The sequence below is a fragment of the Aureobasidium melanogenum genome (genome assembly GCF_000721775.1).
Source record: "Aureobasidium melanogenum CBS 110374 unplaced genomic scaffold scaffold_12, whole genome shotgun sequence".
Classification (NCBI taxonomy): Eukaryota; Fungi; Ascomycota; class Dothideomycetes; order Dothideales; family Saccotheciaceae; genus Aureobasidium; species Aureobasidium melanogenum.
The window spans coordinates 379,800-397,385 of NW_024470064.1; the positions used below are offsets into that span (position 1 = coordinate 379,800).

At 50.6% G+C, this 17,586-nt stretch overlaps 9 protein-coding genes across 9 annotated transcripts; 5 read left to right on the top strand and 4 right to left on the bottom strand.

Moving 5' to 3' along the window:
- Positions 1–790: 790 nt before the first annotated feature.
- On the top strand, positions 791–1,450 carry M437DRAFT_49922 (uncharacterized protein; the record flags this gene model as incomplete). Its single annotated transcript, XM_041021917.1, has 3 exons — positions 791–811; positions 884–941; positions 1,008–1,450. 3 exons carry the CDS (start codon positions 791–793, stop codon positions 1,448–1,450), a joined length of 522 nt encoding a protein of 173 aa, XP_040879227.1.
- A 525-nt stretch (positions 1,451–1,975) lies between these two features.
- Positions 1,976–2,458, top strand: M437DRAFT_50086 (uncharacterized protein; the record flags this gene model as incomplete). The annotated part of the gene is made up of 1 exon (XM_041021945.1): positions 1,976–2,458. The coding sequence occupies one exon, from the start codon at positions 1,976–1,978 to the stop codon at positions 2,456–2,458; it is 483 nt and encodes a 160-aa protein (XP_040879228.1).
- Positions 2,459–2,942: 484 nt separating this feature from the next.
- M437DRAFT_49981 (cytochrome-c oxidase, subunit VIIa) lies at positions 2,943–3,565 on the top strand (the record flags this gene model as incomplete). Its single annotated transcript, XM_041021925.1, has 4 exons — positions 2,943–2,966; positions 3,079–3,121; positions 3,177–3,212; positions 3,480–3,565. The coding sequence occupies 4 exons, from the start codon at positions 2,943–2,945 to the stop codon at positions 3,563–3,565; spliced, it is 189 nt and encodes a 62-aa protein (XP_040879229.1).
- Positions 3,566–3,645: 80 nt separating this feature from the next.
- On the top strand, positions 3,646–4,558 carry M437DRAFT_85107 (uncharacterized protein; the record flags this gene model as incomplete). The annotated part of the gene is made up of 3 exons (XM_041028238.1): positions 3,646–3,684; positions 4,208–4,397; positions 4,452–4,558. 3 exons carry the CDS (start codon positions 3,646–3,648, stop codon positions 4,556–4,558), a joined length of 336 nt encoding a protein of 111 aa, XP_040879230.1.
- A 1,355-nt stretch (positions 4,559–5,913) lies between these two features.
- M437DRAFT_75847 (clathrin adaptor, mu subunit) lies at positions 5,914–7,705 on the bottom strand (the record flags this gene model as incomplete). Its single annotated transcript, XM_041026496.1, has 3 exons — positions 5,914–7,132; positions 7,188–7,607; positions 7,665–7,705. 3 exons carry the CDS (start codon positions 7,703–7,705, stop codon positions 5,914–5,916), a joined length of 1,680 nt encoding a protein of 559 aa, XP_040879231.1.
- Positions 7,706–8,309: 604 nt separating this feature from the next.
- Positions 8,310–8,991, bottom strand: M437DRAFT_75848 (uncharacterized protein; the record flags this gene model as incomplete). Its single annotated transcript, XM_041026497.1, has 3 exons — positions 8,310–8,710; positions 8,768–8,869; positions 8,922–8,991. 3 exons carry the CDS (start codon positions 8,989–8,991, stop codon positions 8,310–8,312), a joined length of 573 nt encoding a protein of 190 aa, XP_040879232.1.
- A 267-nt stretch (positions 8,992–9,258) lies between these two features.
- Positions 9,259–9,587, top strand: M437DRAFT_13036 (uncharacterized protein; the record flags this gene model as incomplete). Its single annotated transcript, XM_041018692.1, has 2 exons — positions 9,259–9,369; positions 9,462–9,587. Coding segments are annotated over 2 exons (237 nt in total), but the record flags the coding sequence as incomplete, so codon positions are not given.
- Positions 9,588–13,573: 3,986 nt separating this feature from the next.
- Positions 13,574–14,353, bottom strand: M437DRAFT_50137 (uncharacterized protein; the record flags this gene model as incomplete). The annotated part of the gene is made up of 3 exons (XM_041021956.1): positions 13,574–13,702; positions 13,836–14,001; positions 14,058–14,353. 3 exons carry the CDS (start codon positions 14,351–14,353, stop codon positions 13,574–13,576), a joined length of 591 nt encoding a protein of 196 aa, XP_040879234.1.
- Positions 14,354–15,232: 879 nt separating this feature from the next.
- M437DRAFT_75851 (proteasome core particle subunit alpha 1) lies at positions 15,233–17,561 on the bottom strand (the record flags this gene model as incomplete). Its single annotated transcript, XM_041026498.1, has 4 exons — positions 15,233–15,619; positions 15,672–15,979; positions 16,037–16,099; positions 17,558–17,561. 4 exons carry the CDS (start codon positions 17,559–17,561, stop codon positions 15,233–15,235), a joined length of 762 nt encoding a protein of 253 aa, XP_040879235.1.
- Between the last annotated feature and the right edge of the window lie 25 nt (positions 17,562–17,586).

Sequence of the window (17,586 nt, forward strand, 5' to 3'; positions counted from 1 at the left end):
TTGCTAGATTTGTGGTCTGGTGTATCCTCGAACGCCGAACAAATATTCATACACCTCACTTTCGTGCACTGTTTGCAGGAAACATCATACGTGCGAATGAACCAGCTGTCTTCACCCATATTGAGATAGTTGAGAAGCTTGTGATTCATGGATAGAGAACACACCAAACTATAGCTTCCAAAGTTACCTAAAGCTCGTAATCATGCGGCGGTGATCTTTGCTGGCCGTATAACTAGATATTTCGGCTTTACAAGCCAGAATGCTTAACGAACTCGGATCTCAGTTAAGCTCTTAGAATCAATTTGTTCACAGTGTATGAATGGTCCTTATCAAAAAGGTGATAGTATGGAACAGGGTCACACCACACACAACTTGACTTCATCCTGGAATCTGGACCACTCATCTCGAATGTCCTTGAGTGTAAGGAGACCAAGCAGTATGTGTATCTCGACATTGCCATTTCTTTGGTCTGATTTGTCTCAATCAATCTGATGAACAGAGTGAAGATGAAAAGAGAATGTCAAGACTCGAGACAGGGTGATGACGAAACAGCGAAGGCGGTGAAGCGTGGGGCCTCATTGGGACTGGATGTGACGGTGATTTGTCTCGCAACTCGCAAGTCGTAACACACGACATCAAGTCAAGTCTCCTTTGCCATCGATCTTCGGCACCTGCTCTTTCACTCCCAGCCCGGCTTCTGCAGTTTCCAACCAGCTCCACTCTCGCTTCAGGACATCACCAACCTCGAACGGCCTCGTCGGTCTAGTCACCCCTCAGACACACATTCAAGATGTTGAAGATCTGGTCTATGGTATGCATGGTGTGAGGGCACTGCCGACAAGCCACGGCTGACTGGTCATGACAGAAACAACAGCAGCAGAAGGACCAAGCCGCTGCGTCCGGTGGCGCAAAGAAGAAGAAGGTCACGGCCGCACAACTGCGTGTGCAGAAGGGCAAGTAGACATTAACTACAATCGCCTTACATGTGCTGACGGATACCGCAACAGATCTCTCGGAACTGTCGCTCGGTAGCACCATGACGACGACCTTCCCCGACCCCGATGACATTTTGCACTTCAGCCTGACCATCGCACCCGACGAGGGCATGTACAAGAATGGCAGCTTCAACTTCACATTCAACATCAGCCAAAACTTCCCACACGAGCCGCCAAAGGTCAAGTGCACGCAAAAGATCTACCACCCCAACATCGACCTCGAGGGAAACGTGTGCTTGAACATCCTGCGCGAGGACTGGAAGCCAGTGCTCAATCTGAACGCTGTCATCGTCGGTCTGCAGTTCCTGTTCCTCGAGCCCAATGCCAGCGATCCGTTGAACAAGGAGGCAGCCGAGGACCTGGCACGCGACCGTGATGGATTCAAGCGCAACGTGCGCTCCAGCATGGCTGGTGGCAGCGTCAAGGGCATCTCGTACGACCGCGTCATGAAGTAGGATGCTGGACGACAAGGACGAGGACGAAGAGTTGATGTGGCATACGACAGGCGTTTTCTTTCTTGCGATATCGATACAAGCGAATTTCCTCTTTTGTCATGTTGGCTTCAATTTCTATACAAGCGGCGCCATAGCAGGCATGTCTATGGCGACAGCGCGAGCCACGGATGGTGGCTCATGTTTATTTCATGCATGCCAAAGACAATATATACACTTTTATTCTGTTTTACGTCTGTTGTACTGTGCATGTGATCGAGTGTTGTCTGTATCAAAGGGTCGAGAGGACGAGTCGAATGGGGGAGAGGTCTGTGCTCTGGGTCGGAGCAACTTTCCAGTTGATTTCGCTGCTTCGACTCGCAGAAGCACCAGTAGCAGCACCACCCTCGTTTCCACTCTACACACACAATCACAATGCACACGACATTAAGGATATCGCACTCGCTGCAACAAAATGGCCAGCAGTGCCTGCGCTCGCTCCAGCAGCAGCAATGCCGCCACGTCTCGTCCTTCCGCCGCACAAAAAAGATGCTGCTCGTCCAGCCCGACCCTTCATTCACCGACAACACCGGCTCACAAGACCACATCATCTACAACCCACCTTCGTCTGCGCCAAACGTCTACCACACCCCCTTGAAGTTCTTGCCCAAGGACGACCCGCGACGTCGCCTACACACCCTCCTCCGATCCACTGCCTCTTCCGCAGAAACCTCCACATCCTTGCCTCCTCCAGTGCGACCAATCTACGAGAAGAAGTACCATCTCAAGGAAGCCGATATTGAAGAAATCAGACGACTCCGAGCAGAAGACCCGCGCAAGTGGACACGAGTGCGATTGGCCGAAAAGTTCGAGTGCAGCCAGTTCTTCGTCAGCTTGTGCTGCTCGGCACCACAGATCAAGGAAGAGAGGCAGGCTGAGCTCGAAAAGATCAAGGAGAAGTGGGGACGCACCAAGAGAGAGGCGCGTGAAGACAGGCAGACCAGGAAGCAGAGCTGGGGCAAGGCTGTCTGAAGTTGATGGCTCTCTCTGGGTGGAGAAAGGGAAAAAAGTTGCAAAGCATTTTTGCATTTTCACGGGTGTTTCTAAGGGAAAGGGCTTGAGTTGTTTATCTATCGGGGCCTTGTTTGAGAGGTCTTGACTTGTACATGTCCTTTTGTTTGAACATGTCACGCGAGAGTGGTCGTGTGTTGTTGTAAGATATAGGCGGAAACAGGGCTATGCGTCTGTTGCATATAACAGAATCAATCCATATTGTACATGAAACCACATCTTCTATCCAGATCACGATCTATCACATGTGAGCACACGACGAGACAGACATGTAAAAACAAAAAGAATAATTGGAAGGATAATCGGCGGGAAACAGCTGACAGACGGGCTTGGCACTGCCGGAGTAATCCGTCGTCACCTCATGCGGTTGCATACCGATAGAGCCTTGAATTGCAAGCGCGCAACCTCTCCACTCCGCAATACAACCCCAAACCACAAATTCACAATGCCTGTCAAGCCCATCACCGGTGTACGTCCTGTCCAATTGAGCCCTCCGACTTCCTTGCGCAATCGATCGTCGCGCGCGACAACCGACTACCGACCGAATCTGGAACAAGCTTACTGACGTGTGGACTATGTAGATGCTCCGCAGAGGCCTCGTCCTCGACCTTTCCGTCGCCTTCGGTAAGATTGGTTCTGTGAGATTGCAATCGTGAGCAAGTGGACTGACAACTGACAGGTCTCGGTACCTCGGCCGGTTACCTCTGGTGGTACGGTACGTAAAACCATTCTCATTACTCCCCGACGATGCGTTACCTTCTATTTTCCGCTCGATCTTTCGACTGCTGGTTACGTCTCTCGCAATACTGGGCTGGATGCAACATACGGACGATATACCCGAATCTCGAGTCACGAATACCACATCAACACCATCGACTGTCGAACCCCCTCGACCAATGCTACACATTCACCACATCTCCAAGAACAAATCACGAGAGAAAGAGAAAGGAACAAAAGACTAACAGAGGATCCCCAACAACAGGCTTCCACGTTCCCGCCGTCCGCCGCCGCGATCTGTTCTACGCCAAGCTCGAAGACGAGCGTGCCGCCGCCCTTGGCCAGCTCTAAACTACTCTCCCGACAACATCTTGATACCACTGGCTGAGAGAGGAGGCAATTGTACATTCTAGAAATGAGAGCTAAAGCAAATGGCAAAGAATGAAGATTATCGCACTTATTCCCTTTTGGTTCGTCTGTCTGGTTGTTTCGTTTCCCTTGATTTTGTCGAGGATATGTTGGTTTCTATGGTGCTGTTGATCATGTAATTTGGATGGGTCAGGACTACCCAAATCTCTTCCTTGCCTTGTGGTCTCCAACGAACAGTAGAAAGCACTTGTCCTCGATACTTGTATGCTGCTTGGCATGACAATGTAAAATGTAGGTTCAAAGTCATATGTGTCAGCTCGAACGCCCAGCAGGTGCTGACCTCTCTCTGTTAGCACATGGCACCGCTTATTTCTTGTTTGTTGCTCTTTCTCATTTGTGATTCATTTGGCCCACGCGTTATCGGCACGTCACACCTTCCTCATCTTTGACCTTCCTTCAGACTTCGAGAGACTGTATTGTTCTCTCTTCCAATTCCTTCACCTCCTTGACCACTTTCACCATTCAACCACATCGGCAAGTCCAGTCTCGTCTGTGCACCAGCCTGCACGCAAACGCCAAAGGACTACTCGTTTTGGACAACTTGACTAAACCGATGCTATTCAGTTCTCGGAGTCCGAGTACGAAGACTCAACTGCTCTCGAGAGTGACTTGGACGACCATATCGAGTCTGACGCTGTCGACATCCCTGCTCCTGTTGAGGCTCCATTGAGGAAGAGTGGATCAAAGACCAAGTGTTCCTGGTGTCCCATGCAGTTCACGAGCCCCCAGAAGCTCCATGAACACCTCGAAAAGAGTATGTATTCCTCGTATCTGCACCTTTATGCAACTGCTAACCAACACAATACAGATCTTCCCTCTCATCTACGAAAGACTACTGCCGTCAAGAAACTATCAGCCGCCTCTGCTAGCCAGAGGAACAAGTTCCCTTTCTCGATCCTCACCGCAGGTCGTTGAGGGTTAATCTACAGCACTCTCATTGAGGAGCTTCTGGTAGAAACAGCCTATGGACTCACTGCCGACAACGATGAAGACGCTCGTTTTCAGTGTCCGGTGCCTGCATGTGCAAAGATCTTCGAGGCCAACGCTACCCTTGCCCACGTCTGGAGTCACCGTGATGACGATGCCCACGAGTACGCGCTATATGAAGAAGACCACTTCCGCTGCGTGATGAGGTGTTAGAAGGGCTTTGCCGATACTCTAGCGAGACTCTGGCATCACTGTACCTTTCACTGTCGCAATCCAGTAGAGGCTCTTATATACCGTCCTGAGCTACACCGCGAATGGCAGGTGCCTAGTGCGAACCACAAGCGCAATTCTCAAGACGCCAGGCTCTACACACACTGGCGTAACTACCATGCAGAGACTGCTTATGACGGTCCAAACACTTTCGCCAAGGATGAGGTATGTCAGTCAGGCTTTAGCGCCTATGATCCTGTCAAATGTACAACGAGGGATGGTAAGTCATTCTCGTGTCTACACCGATTAGCTGTTAGCTCGACGACTCTTTCTACCCTCGGCTGTGCATCAGGATGGGACTGTTATACAACTTGCACAACAAGCATCCAAGCGTTATCAACAGAGACTTTCCCCTTCGACTCATTGGCAAGGCATTTGTCAGCACTATCATGCATGTTAACCTCCACTTTGTTGCGGCACTGTCGCCTCTAGGCAACCATTACCGTCATCGACTGGCCACCCTAACTGCCAGCCCTGATCCGTTCCCAGACTACGGTGGATACATGCCACCATATGAACTGCTCGCAAGGTCAGACAAGAAAGGCTCCTGTGGAAAACACTTTATATGTATTCTCAGGGATAGCACACTCCCTTCACCAATGACCAAAGAGAAGCAGTAGCGGTTCCTCAAACTTAGCAAAAACTTTGACGAGTTTATGCAGTACTCTAGCAGGGTTCAGGCTGGCCAAAGGATATCCATCATCGTTGTATAGCGTGCCAACACAAGATGCAACAACATGTATAGCTTGTTTAGGCACATGTCACTCAAGATGGACATTAGAAAGATGTTGTCTCCACACAGAAAAGTTCATTAAAGGCCATATCCATGATCAAACTCATGCTCAAGTTTCTACTGTGCATTTTGATAGCCTCCAATAACAATCCTTATGCCTCGGACGGAGAAGAGGTCCTTAGTCGCGAGATTGTGACTAGAAAACCATGTGTATGTACTCTTTCTCACGTCCTGGGCAAGGATGCGCATTCTCATGCTTCCAAGCTTTGGACTGAGCATAGTCAAGCCAGAATCGATATCGTACTGTATTTATATCTGATGTTTTGAAAACCGTCCTCACTCAACATCTAACCTCCACACCCTTCCTCGACACAGTCAAATACTTGACACCTTTATACGGCCTCACTCCCTCGCCAAGCCCTTTACTCCTCTTAGTATCAATGACCAAACTATCTACTTTCAAACCACTGGCTAACCATCCCTTGACGCCAAAACTCAGACTCGCAGATCCGGGCATGAGAATTGCGTTTTGTCTTGCTTTCTTTTTGTTTGTTGCTGGGTTCGTGTCGTTGGGCTTGGTGTTGGGGATTTGGTATTCATCGTCGTCGTAGTCGTGGGTATTGCTTTTCATGCCGTTGGAAAGAGGTGCTGAGTCTTCGTCATCATCGGAGGAGGTGCCGACTACTGAACAGCGTAGAATGCAACCAGCACTGCTAATTCCTGCAGCTTCCTTTGCGGAAATCTTCCATTCGATGGAGGTATCGCCGGGACTCCAGTGTGCTTCGCCTTTTGTAGCGCGCAAGTCGCTGATATTGCGTACGGCAGCGGTTATAGGAATACTAACGGTCAAATCCTCGAGAAGTGGTGCTTTTGCATCGCCAGAGTTGCCGCGGAGGGTGGCTGGACGAGGGGCACCTAGGTTATTTGATAGACTTGTTGCTGCTGCGGATCCTGCTCCTGAAGATGCTCCTGAAGAAGAGCCAGTGCCGGTGTAAAAGCGATGACTAACTGTGAGACGGACTTCGAAATCTGAACCTGTGGCGCCTAGTCCTGTGCGTATTTCTATCGAAGCAGGCAAGTTTAGATCATTGGCTTTGGCGGACAGAGGCGAGGCTGAAGGGTCTAGCAAATCTACATCGTAGCCAGCCAGTACAAAGCGGCCGTCTGGAGGGACGAAACTAAGTTCTGCGTGGTCGCGCCAGCGGGCAAGTCTTACGCAAGGATGGAAGACTGGACGTTCCATTGTGCGTTTGACTTTATCGGCACCGGGTCCACTGCCGGCACGTAGAGATAGCAGTAAGTCGGGTACACCAGAGACCTTGCTGGTAAAAGCGATACTGCCGTTTGCAAAGGCAGCCAGAGGACGGCCTGAAGGAGCATAGGTGACGGAGAGGGTTTCGACAATATCGACGTACATCTCGTTGCTTGTGTGACGGACATTAGAGCGACGCCAGGGAATCTGAGAGCCAGCGGTTGATAGTGTAGGAGTAAGGCTTCCACTGCCACCACTTCCTAGGCCAGAAAATGGTGTTTGGCCAGCGTTTAAGGCGGGAGACGTGCTGCGAGATTGTTGTTAGATGGACTCGTGATAGCGCTGTCAAGTCCTCAACATACCCAGGTAGCCCTACACCTCCCAGCAACTTGCCCATCCATGACGGTGTGTCGACAACATCTCTGAGCGCATTGGCTTCAGTACCACCAATCAACCCTCCATCACACATCTCACTCAGGACCTGGGCGATAACATCGTAGTTTGCTTCCAATTTACTAGCCAGCAAAGGTGCACCCAGAAACTCTTCAAGGGCATCAGCGACGCGATGCAAGAACTCGAGGACGACGAGTGGTTCCGTGTCGGTCGAGCAGGGACTCATGAACAAGAGGCCATCTTGTAGCATGGAGAACAGTAGTGTCGGCGGGTTTGTTCCTGACAGGTAGATACATGACGGTCTCGGTTCTGCATGGGCAAGGTATAGCGGTAGTAGAGTGGAAGCAGGTGGTGGGCGCGCAGTGAAAGTATGAGTTACGATGACATTGCTGTAGATGGCGTCAGTGGAAAGATTGCGACGGTCAGGGTGGAAGGGTTTACTGTACTTGCGCTCGTTGAAGATGTAGACTGCCTCGATCAGACCCATGGCGGCGGTTGTTGACTTGTATGGGCTGGTGTTTGCATGTTCGCATGTGAAAGATGCAATGTTCGGCGCGCTGCACTCAGACGTCACCAATTCTGGAAGCCCCAGAAGACCATCACAACTTGCCCAGGGCCGAGGCATCAAGACATAGATTTAACAGTGTCAAACCTGATCAGGCATAAGACGGAGCTGAAACAATATTCACAGAAATGGAGGATAATTTATTACGCAGCTGCTAAAGAGCGCGTTGGTTCTACAAAACCTCGAAGGATATCTTTATGCTGATGTGTTGCTTGCTCCCTCTTACCTCGACCGACTCCGTATACGCCTGTAGAATTTCATCTCGAATTCAACGCCATCCAAAGCAATATCAGCGTCTTCTCTTTCTGCTGCCACTCGTGTCTTGTCGCCTACCCACGTCAGGGCTAGAGCTCCGTTCCCTTTTGACTCTTCCTGCATGCGTCTTCCTGACTTCTTCAGATTCCACGACGTGCTGTTCTGCAAAGTGCCTCGGGTGTACTGGGTGTTCGAGAGCTTCCTAATGCCTTCTTGGTGGCGCTTGTTCCTGCATGTATGGATTGCGTGCGTGCTGATTCCAATGACCATCCTATTGGCGTCTTGGGTCGTGCGACATGGGCATTCCAGGTGGAGGGGCGCCGGCACCAGGAGCAGGGCTAGGTGGGAATGGCATACCAGCTGGTGGAGGGAAGGGCATACCGCCAGGAGGAGGGAAAGGCATGCCTGCAGGCGGTGGCATTCCGTTCGGAGGGAAAGGAGGCATTCCATTGGGAGGGAATGGGAATGGTGGCATACCGCGACCTGCAGCCGGTGGAGGGAACGGCATACCGCCAGGTGGTGGAGGCATGCCAGGAGGGAAACCGAAGGGCATGGCTGCTACACCAGCATGGGTTCCGCCGGGTAACATGGGATTCGCGCTTGCTTGTCCTTCGGCGGCGTACGAAGAAGTAATGCTATCGATGACTGATTGAGCCTTTTCGTGACCGATCTCTGTGCTGCTGTGTTAGTCGCATCTCTTCCTGGTTGGTCCCGTATGGCGGCGCGTACGTTGGTAGTAGTCGACTACGTTTCTGAGATGGTTGCGACCGCTGTTGTGGGCCTTTCTCACGCTCATACTGTCGTGAGTGAGGTAGACATCGCAGTAATCGCCTGTTTTCGCATGAGTATTCGATCGATTCTTGTTCGGCCATGGCCTGGAAACCTACAGAAGAGTGATTGAAGGTCAGTAAGAGAACAGCGCTTGGAGAGAAGATGGACTTATATTTCGGCATCTTGACGACTTGATCACAATAGCAGATGCGACGAGATGGATGATGGCGCAAAGCTGTCTGGCTTCAGTACAAGGCAGCTCGAACCCCAGACGGGCCTATATCAAGGTCTTGGCACGTCATATCTTATCTGATCTCACCATCTTCCACCACTCATCGCAACGCGCCGCCGCAGTTTCACTCAAAGGCAGACACTACATATGATCAAGATTCGCAGGAATTTGTGTATTCATCCTGACCAACATGTCCAACATGCAAGTGCCCCCAAACAGCGTTTGGAGCTCCATGAACTACACGCCTCCTCGCGGATCATGTAATTACAAGAACGGCATGATATCCAACAAATGTCCTTGTCTTCGTTTTATGCTGCATCCAGTCAAGGTAGGTCAATAATCCATTTACTCTACACCACGATGAAAGCTTCGGCTGGTCCTCCCTACTTTGTTCATACCAACCCGCGTGTCATCTCACAGGCTGCTACCTCGTTTGAGTGTGACGGCTGCAGCCACCATGCTTCTTACCACAATCTGGACAACCCATCTGAAGACGCCATTCTCGCGAAATGGTCTGCTCAGGAAAAGGCAGTGATCACCCAGCAACAACCAACCACCTCGTCACGAAACAAGCGCAAGCGAATCACGTCCCAGCCTCATGATGACAGAGAATCGACAATCACAATCACGGATGATTCTCCTGAAGTCATCGAAGGCGCCCTCAATGCATCGAGCAGAAATAACAACAACAACACGGTTCACCCGTTCTCATCAATCTTCAGCAGCAGAAACAGCAGCCAAAGATGACAAAAAGTATCATCTTCCGCACTGCTCACCCCTGATCTAAATGGCTTTTCGCTGTCAACCAAACATTGCGCCAAGCTCCACTCTCAGCTGGGCTGTTCAGCACGCCACAACACGCGCACAGGAATGTTTTTATGTTTTTCCTTCTCTTTCCAGAAAATGTTCGTTTCTGCCCAAAAAGAAGCCACGATTTTTCAGCTGTCGCCGTCGGCGCGCGACTCCTGTTGGTCGGCGATCACCTTCTCACTCTCACGCACTCATAAGCTGATATCGCCGTTTCCGTGTCATTGCTTGTGCTTTATTAGGCTTTTTGCTGAGTACGAAGCGTCGACACGAAACGCTCGCAAGACGGCTATAATATCGGCAGTCCCAGAACGACAAATGGAGTCTTCGGTTCTGCATAGAGGCATTGATGAAAATATTCTACTTGATAGATGGCTGCAAGCGAGAGTGGGACGGTACCTGGATGATCTCTGAAGATCGATCAGGAACAAGCCTTTCGGGAAGTGTGGAGAAAGGGCTGGAGAGAGAACCAACGGTAGTAGTGTGGCTCGTTCGTCATAGGAAGACGGTTTGATGAACAGCAATAATGACAGCTTTTATAATCGTTCATGATGCAAGGTCGAATTGCAACGGTCCAGTCAGTATTTGTGGGCCAAATCGATTCATGACTTTGCCCTTGTCGCTTGCAGAGACTCTTACAAGACAACGAGGAACTTGTGCCTGTGATTAGTATTCACTTCGTGCGTGATGACATATGAAAGTCCTGCCACGATACTGTACCTACCACGGAGCATCTGTCACGACCAGTGAATCAGCCGCCGAGTCCGACAACAAGTTTACTGTCAATATGGTTTCACGTGTTGCAAACAGCGTTCTGACATGCATCTTCTATGAATAGCTGTACCGGAATTATTCAGAAGCCAGACCGGATGACCATGTCTTGACGATCATTATTTTTTCGCAGGAGAGCAGTCGTTGCCAATCCAATTGCGATGTCAAACACCTGTTTGGTCTTGGGAAATCAGGTCTGCGCACACACGCATGATAGCTGGCCCTTTCACAGTGCATTACGCATGCAGCTGCGATGCAAGAGACCCCGAGCGGCTGCAGCGCTCAAGTAGCCTTGAGAATGCAGGAAATGAGGAACATGTGGCTTGGCCCTGTAACAACAACAATATTGCTTTCGGTGATCCCCATGGTCTTTGTCGCTGTGACGGAGTCAAGGTGATGATGTCGGCTCTGACCACCATATTCTACATTAAGAGCTGCTGTCCTTTGCGTTTGCGGGCGCAGTGCCGACGGGAAGCAGTTGAAAGTATGCATTTATTAAGGGTAGGGCTGCCATAGGGCTTTTGGTAACGTGCAGTACTCGGTGCGGATCAGGTAAATTCGTGAGGTGGGGGCTGAGAAACCCTGCCCCCACCTCACGAATTTACCTGATCCTTGGGGAGTAACTCCGTAAGGAAAACCTAGCCGACCCGACAGATCACCAAGCTCAATCAATCGTACCTTGATGTTCCTGCTAGGCTGCTTCTTGGTCTTTTCAATATAGACCAGAGGATCTTGCAAGGCGGTGCAAAGTCAGGGGATCAGAAGGAGGGGGCATCTCGGTACCTACTGTATCCGAAGGCCGAGACTAAAGAGTATGACCTGCGTAGGTGGACGATAGCACATGACAGACCAGCCAGCGAATCAGAGCTTGACGGAGGGTTTTCTAGCCAAGGCCGGTATGGTGTCACAAACTCAAGACTGCTTCTCCACGTGAAATGCGCCGTGAACCATGCAACCATGAAGATCCGGTTGCAAGGTTCCGAAGTAGACCTCACCTCATGATAGGATGGTTGATCTGATTGACTATTAGGTAGCTTTCCTCGCTAAGATGCTGATCGTAAGAACGCCAGTTATAGGTTGAGAAGTTCCGTCTCCATGCGATCCCGAGATTGCAAGGGTCACGAACATGCTCTGGCGCGATGGATGAGTCTCCCTGTTCGATTGCTGTGACTTTTGTCCAGTACCACCAAAAGCAGAGGAAAGTGACATCGATACCTAATACGACGTACGGGGATGACTTGGGAGTTTCTGCGTACCTCTCCACGTGACTTGCCATAGAGCATCTTCCAGGTACCTTGCCCTGGCCCTGACCTGGGACTGATTATTGTGACGTCGTTTCGGAGGGGCTGTCTTGCTGCTTGACTGCAGAGGAATGGGGTCAAAGGGTCTGCAGTGGAGTCAAAACCCGATTGCTAGGATTGATGGCTGGAGTGTGTGCTTAAAGTGGGAGACTTCGGTAGGGCCGAAGGATCGAAAGCTGTTGGCGGCGCTGTTTTCCTGAACTCTAAGTCAAGCTACTTTGATGGATCTACTTGCGATATATGGTATGTTTTACGTTCAAGCATCACTTAGCTATGATCAGGTAATCTTCGTGACGACCTGGCGGCTGATGTATGGCAGTAAGTTCTGATAAGAGCGGTGAAGCGTCGTGGAGTGCAACACCATCTTGCCAGTTGGGTGCATAGAGTTAAGGTGTGCTAGCGTGCTCAGTGGATGGTATCCAATGAGATATTGGGAAGTTGAATTACTACCCTGTCAGTGTTCCGTGATAACCATGATAATGATGGTTCAAGTCAGTCGGCGCGGCAACAGGTGCGATATGCACACTTGACCTGGTCGAAGATGAGGATCGTCAATCGAGACGGATAGCCTCTTTTGTCTCTCGAGCAACGATGCAGGTGCTGAGTTGCGTCACGGCGATCCTTGAAGTGCTGAAGACTAATCAATGTGAGACTAGACATCATGGTTATCGAAGAAGCTTCTTCGGCGGACTGTCTTTTGAGGCCGTGGACGGTGGAATAGAGTCGTTTGACTCTAACCCTCATGACAGACCCACTATAATATTCATCCAGACTTTGCAGCAGCGATGCTTTCGTTTTAAATTTCAGGGAAAGAAGCAACGAACGAGTCAAGAAGTCAACCAAAGTTCGCAGACGTTACTAATCACGAAATCACAAGGCTGTCAATAAGCATGGCTCTCCCGTAAGGCTATGCACGTCATGCTATATGCGGACAATGATAGAGCGTTGAGAGGGAAGAAGCCTTCAGGATCAGAATTTGCACCTTTAGAGCGGATCCTCTTGCGAGTACGAAAACGAGTATAAGATATGCTGTTGTTCGAGTCAGGCCACGAGGTACTGTGTAATCATAATATTATCATGCGTTTTATTGTGCAGATTTATTTCCTAAGCTGGATATTGCAGAGATGACAGCAGCTGCATGAGATGAGTCTACTGATCCTTCGTCTCTTGGTAGTGCCCACCCCCAGATTCCGAAGAGCACCTCACCTCACCTCATTCTTGTTTCATCTCTCATTTTATCCGGTGCAGCTCTCAGTAGTTTTCCGTGTGCCGAAATGATTCAAGCCATTCTTCGAAATAAGGCAATGGTGTCGATGGCACTAATGGGGAATAAACCGTCCGGGAAGATAATGATGCATGCGGTGGCAGGTCGGCGTCGCCGAGGGCTTGGAGCTAAACCGGCGGATCTGTCCGAGTGTCCGCACGTGTACTTGGTGAACGACCTTGACGCAAAGAGCGGTAGGAAACCGAATCCGACGTTTGATGCCGTTGGTGTTGGTTCTGTCGGCGGCTCGGCCAAGAAAGTTTTGCAAGTCCGCTGTTCTTGACTCGACAGTTTGCGGACCCAAAGATTTGGTCTACCACCGATCGATATTTCCAAGAGTATGCCGATGCTTGGTCGTTTGGTGCTGGTGGGTCGAGTGATCAATGCGATCATCGACCGGTCCGAATGGTTTCTTCCATGGTGCTCCATGTAGGATCCTCTGCAAGCCATTTCCCCTGAACGCTGTCCTGGGATCGTAGAGCCAGCTCAACCCGAGCTGGTGTCACCGATGCAAGTTCCTGCAAGGAGAACCATGTCAGTTGACCGCATTTTCACTAGTGACCCAGCCGAATGGTTCGGATCAAGTGCTTCCTGAGCTTCTTGCACAAGCAGGTAATTCCGAAGAAAATCGATGAAGAAAGTTGGACTTACTGCTCGCATAGTGCTGTTTATCTGTTGCAGCGCTGGTGTGTGAATAGATTGTGGCCGACTTGTTCCAAGGATGGCAGTTCTCGAGTTGACCCAGCGTAGAGCTGCACTTGCTTTGAGATATATCTGTTGAATTTTGAAGCGTCGGATGCTTGCATCAAGCATAATCCTATATCTCGAAATCAGATTCAAATCAGAAGGATCCCAAGAAGCTGGAGAACATACCGTTGGAGCTGCGCTTTCTCTTCCTCACAATCACCATCTGGTTCCGGTCCTTGGCAATCGAATGGTTGAGAGAGTAGGGCTTGGGCTTCTGCAGCACATTGCCGAAGCACGCAATAGCCTTCCTCGTAGTAGTCTTCAGCTGAAGGATTTGCTCTAATGTTTGCAATGTAATGTTGCAGATGTCTGAAATCAGAAAGAATTTCGGCGATACGCATGGCGCGTGCCTCATTCACTGAGGCAATGCATGTCAGAGAGGGAGGTTCCAGGTTGGTAGTAAAGTAGGGTACAAAGGACATCTTACATCCGTCAGTCATTGAGCAAAGAAGGAACTACTTCAGCTGTGTTGAGAAGATGGGTCTGGATGGGTAGTGATCGACAGATATATAAACGACCCTTACAGCTCCAGGTGGTTATTCTGGGGATAGGTTCTTGCGGGTCCCGAAAAAGTATCTTTCATATTGTCACACATATAACGAAGTCGGTAATATGCGAACAGATCGGGTGGAGAAGAAAGAATAGAACAGTCAAGGCAGGGTGTGCAGAAGCGAAGGGGAGGCTGTGGATGGATTGGGAGAGACGTTAATAAGTACACCAACAAGGGAAATGGTCGTCTTTGCAGCTATGGGCAGGCATGATTGGAAGAGGGTTCAGATCTAAAATGGCAGTTTTACGCCAGAGGATGGATGGCCAAGACGTCACCAAGCCGCCAGGTATGGAAGTGAATCGGTCGACAGCTCAGACGGACCAGTCAAGAAGACGCACACACGTGTGGCAGATGCACGAGAAAGCAAGCCTAGCGTACGTGCATGGCCATGTCAGGTGTCGGCGATTCCTAGAGCTGTTTGGGTTCGGAGGGCGTTTCAGTGGTAAAGGTGGGGGAGGAGCGCCACAATCAGAGCTACCATCGAGCAGCCGCCGGCGCCGGCACTTGAAGCAGAAACAGGGCCACGGAAGGGTAACGTTTAGTGGAACAAAGAAGGAAATGATGCTTTGATACGGAAGGGTAAAAACACAGCTCGATTCATAAGATGACGCTACCGGCTGCTCCGCACGCTGAGCTGCGTGCAACAACCCACACTGCTGGCGGTGCGGTGTGCAAGCGAGCCGGCGAGAGCGATGGCATAGCATGCATGTGGTGGATTATGTGACGTCGTGAAGGTAGGAGGTCGTTAGGTTCAGTCCTTCTCAGCAATCGATTGCAGACGCTCATCGATTTGCTCTTCGGTCAGAGTGCTGAAGTCGTTTGTGGTGCCTTCCTTTCCATCTGCACGGGGACCGCCGACGATGCCAATCTCAATCTCACCCTTCTTGAAATCAACGCTCAGCACTGTGCTGAGAGTGGTAATGGCGAGCTCAACGACCTCCTCCCAGTTACCCTCAGCGCAGTTCTTGTTTCGCAGCTTCTTCTCGAGGTGGTTCATGGCTTCTTGTGCCTTGGGACCTGATGCGGTGGCCTTGTAACCGACGAAGTAGCCTGCAGGATCGCACTTGTAAAGCTGAGGACCGAACTCGGAGTCGACTGAGATGAGCGTCGTGGCAACGCCTAGGGGTCTCATGTATGCCTGCGTCGTGTCAGTCCCGAGTCGCAAAGGCACTCAAGGTTGAGCATCTCACCCTTTGTGTGTAGACCTGGGAGATGTTTGCGAGGCGCTTGGCCAGAACATCACAGGGCATCTCATAACCGTTCTTGTATCTGAATTCGGCAGCTTCACCACGCGCTCTCATGACCGAAGCTCTTGCATCTGCGATGGAACCAGTCATGACACAGCCGACTGACGGCGAAAGTCTGTGGATGTACGAGACGGACGAGGGATCGATCAGCTTGTCGGGGACCTTCTTTTGCGAGATGACGACTGCGCAGTCCTTACCGCGGACGCCGACCGAGGTGATGTTTGCTGCAGTGATGGCCTTGAATGCATATTCTGCTCAGTGTAAGCCAGGGAATGCGCTACCTAGATATGGTGGACTCAGATACGCACCAACTTGGTAGAGGCGACCCTGATCGGAGAAGATGGTGATGTGTCTGTCGTAGCCTGCGCTGCCTGTTGCGGGAGTTAGCTACGCCGAGCTGTAGGACCAAGGCAAAACGCACTCATGATGGGCAACTGATCTGTGTATCGAGGTTATAACCGTGTGAAAACTCCAGCCAAAGCAAGCCAATAAGACAAAAACAACAAGGTGATGGATGGCGATGGGATTGCGGTGATAGTGAAGCTCTGTATGAATGAGCGCGCGTTTGCCCTCTCGTCATGGAGGAGCTTCTGGCGAAACAACGCCGACCCTTGGCACTCCCGCGCCTTCCCCGGACGAAGATGGACTTCCGCATAATTTTTGTTCCTTCTTTTTTTGGTCGTGCATGTGATTATTGTTTGCTGCAGCAACCATGACCGAACAACGCGTGCCTGCCTGGAAAAGACTGGGTTTGAGTCTCACAAACGCCAAAGACACCGCTCCGCCACCTGCTTCTCCTGCTACCTCGACTAAACGTTCTCGCGATGACGCCGATACACCCAAGGGTTCCAAGAAGCAGAGACTCGACCAATCTCAGAATGGAGCCAATGTATCTAGCCCTGCACAGAAGCAGTTGCAGTCTTCGTCAGTAGCTCCGATATCCAGTCCGATGCCCTCCAGATTGTATGCCTTTCTTCTTTTTCTGTTCTAAATCTTCCTGTTCGACGAACCCTATGATAGTGATGAATTGTGTCTTGGTCGAGTCAGTCTCTATGTCCCTTTCACTAGCGCTAACTCGACTTATAGGCGAGCCTCACCAGAAAAGTCCATCCTAGCCACACCCAACAGCAAGCAAGGTCATCGCAAGTCCGTCGTCTTCTCCAACGACACCAAGAAGCAAGACGGGGACAGTGCTCAGACTTATTTCCAAGCCTGGGTCAACGACGAACTCGAGTACTACGCACAAAAAGCAGCCGCTTACGACGCTGCCGAGGCAGCAAAAGCCGCCGAGAAGAACAAGATTGAGGAATCTACAAACTCCACATCAACTCAACCTGAAGTCACTCAGGAAGCCGACTTGACGTCCACGACAGCGAACAAGGAGGACGAGAGCGTGGTTAAGGAGGAAAAGAAGAAGGCAAAGAAGGAGAAGAAAGAGAAGCAGGAGAAGAAGGAAGATCAATCAGCAACAAACAAGGACGACACACCACAGACCACCTCTGAGACCGAGACACCTGCTGTAAAGAAGGTCAAGGTACGCACGCCAAAGGACAACACCAACAAGCCAGTACCTGACTACGTCCGCTACCTCGAACAATACCACAACGACCGACCCTCCTGGAAGTTTAACAAATCCAAACAAAACGACTTGCTCAAAAACATCTGGAACATTTACCACGTCCCTCCATCCTGCAACGAGGCATTGGTTGAATACCTTGACGGATTGCAAGGAGCAGCCGCACGTCAGCGTCTACGTCAAGCAGCTCAATCTGCAAATATCGATATCGTCTCCTTCATCCGCTCCGAAATCCCAGAAGTCAAGGACGAACCCATGGAGACTGCAGAGGCCAGGAAGGCT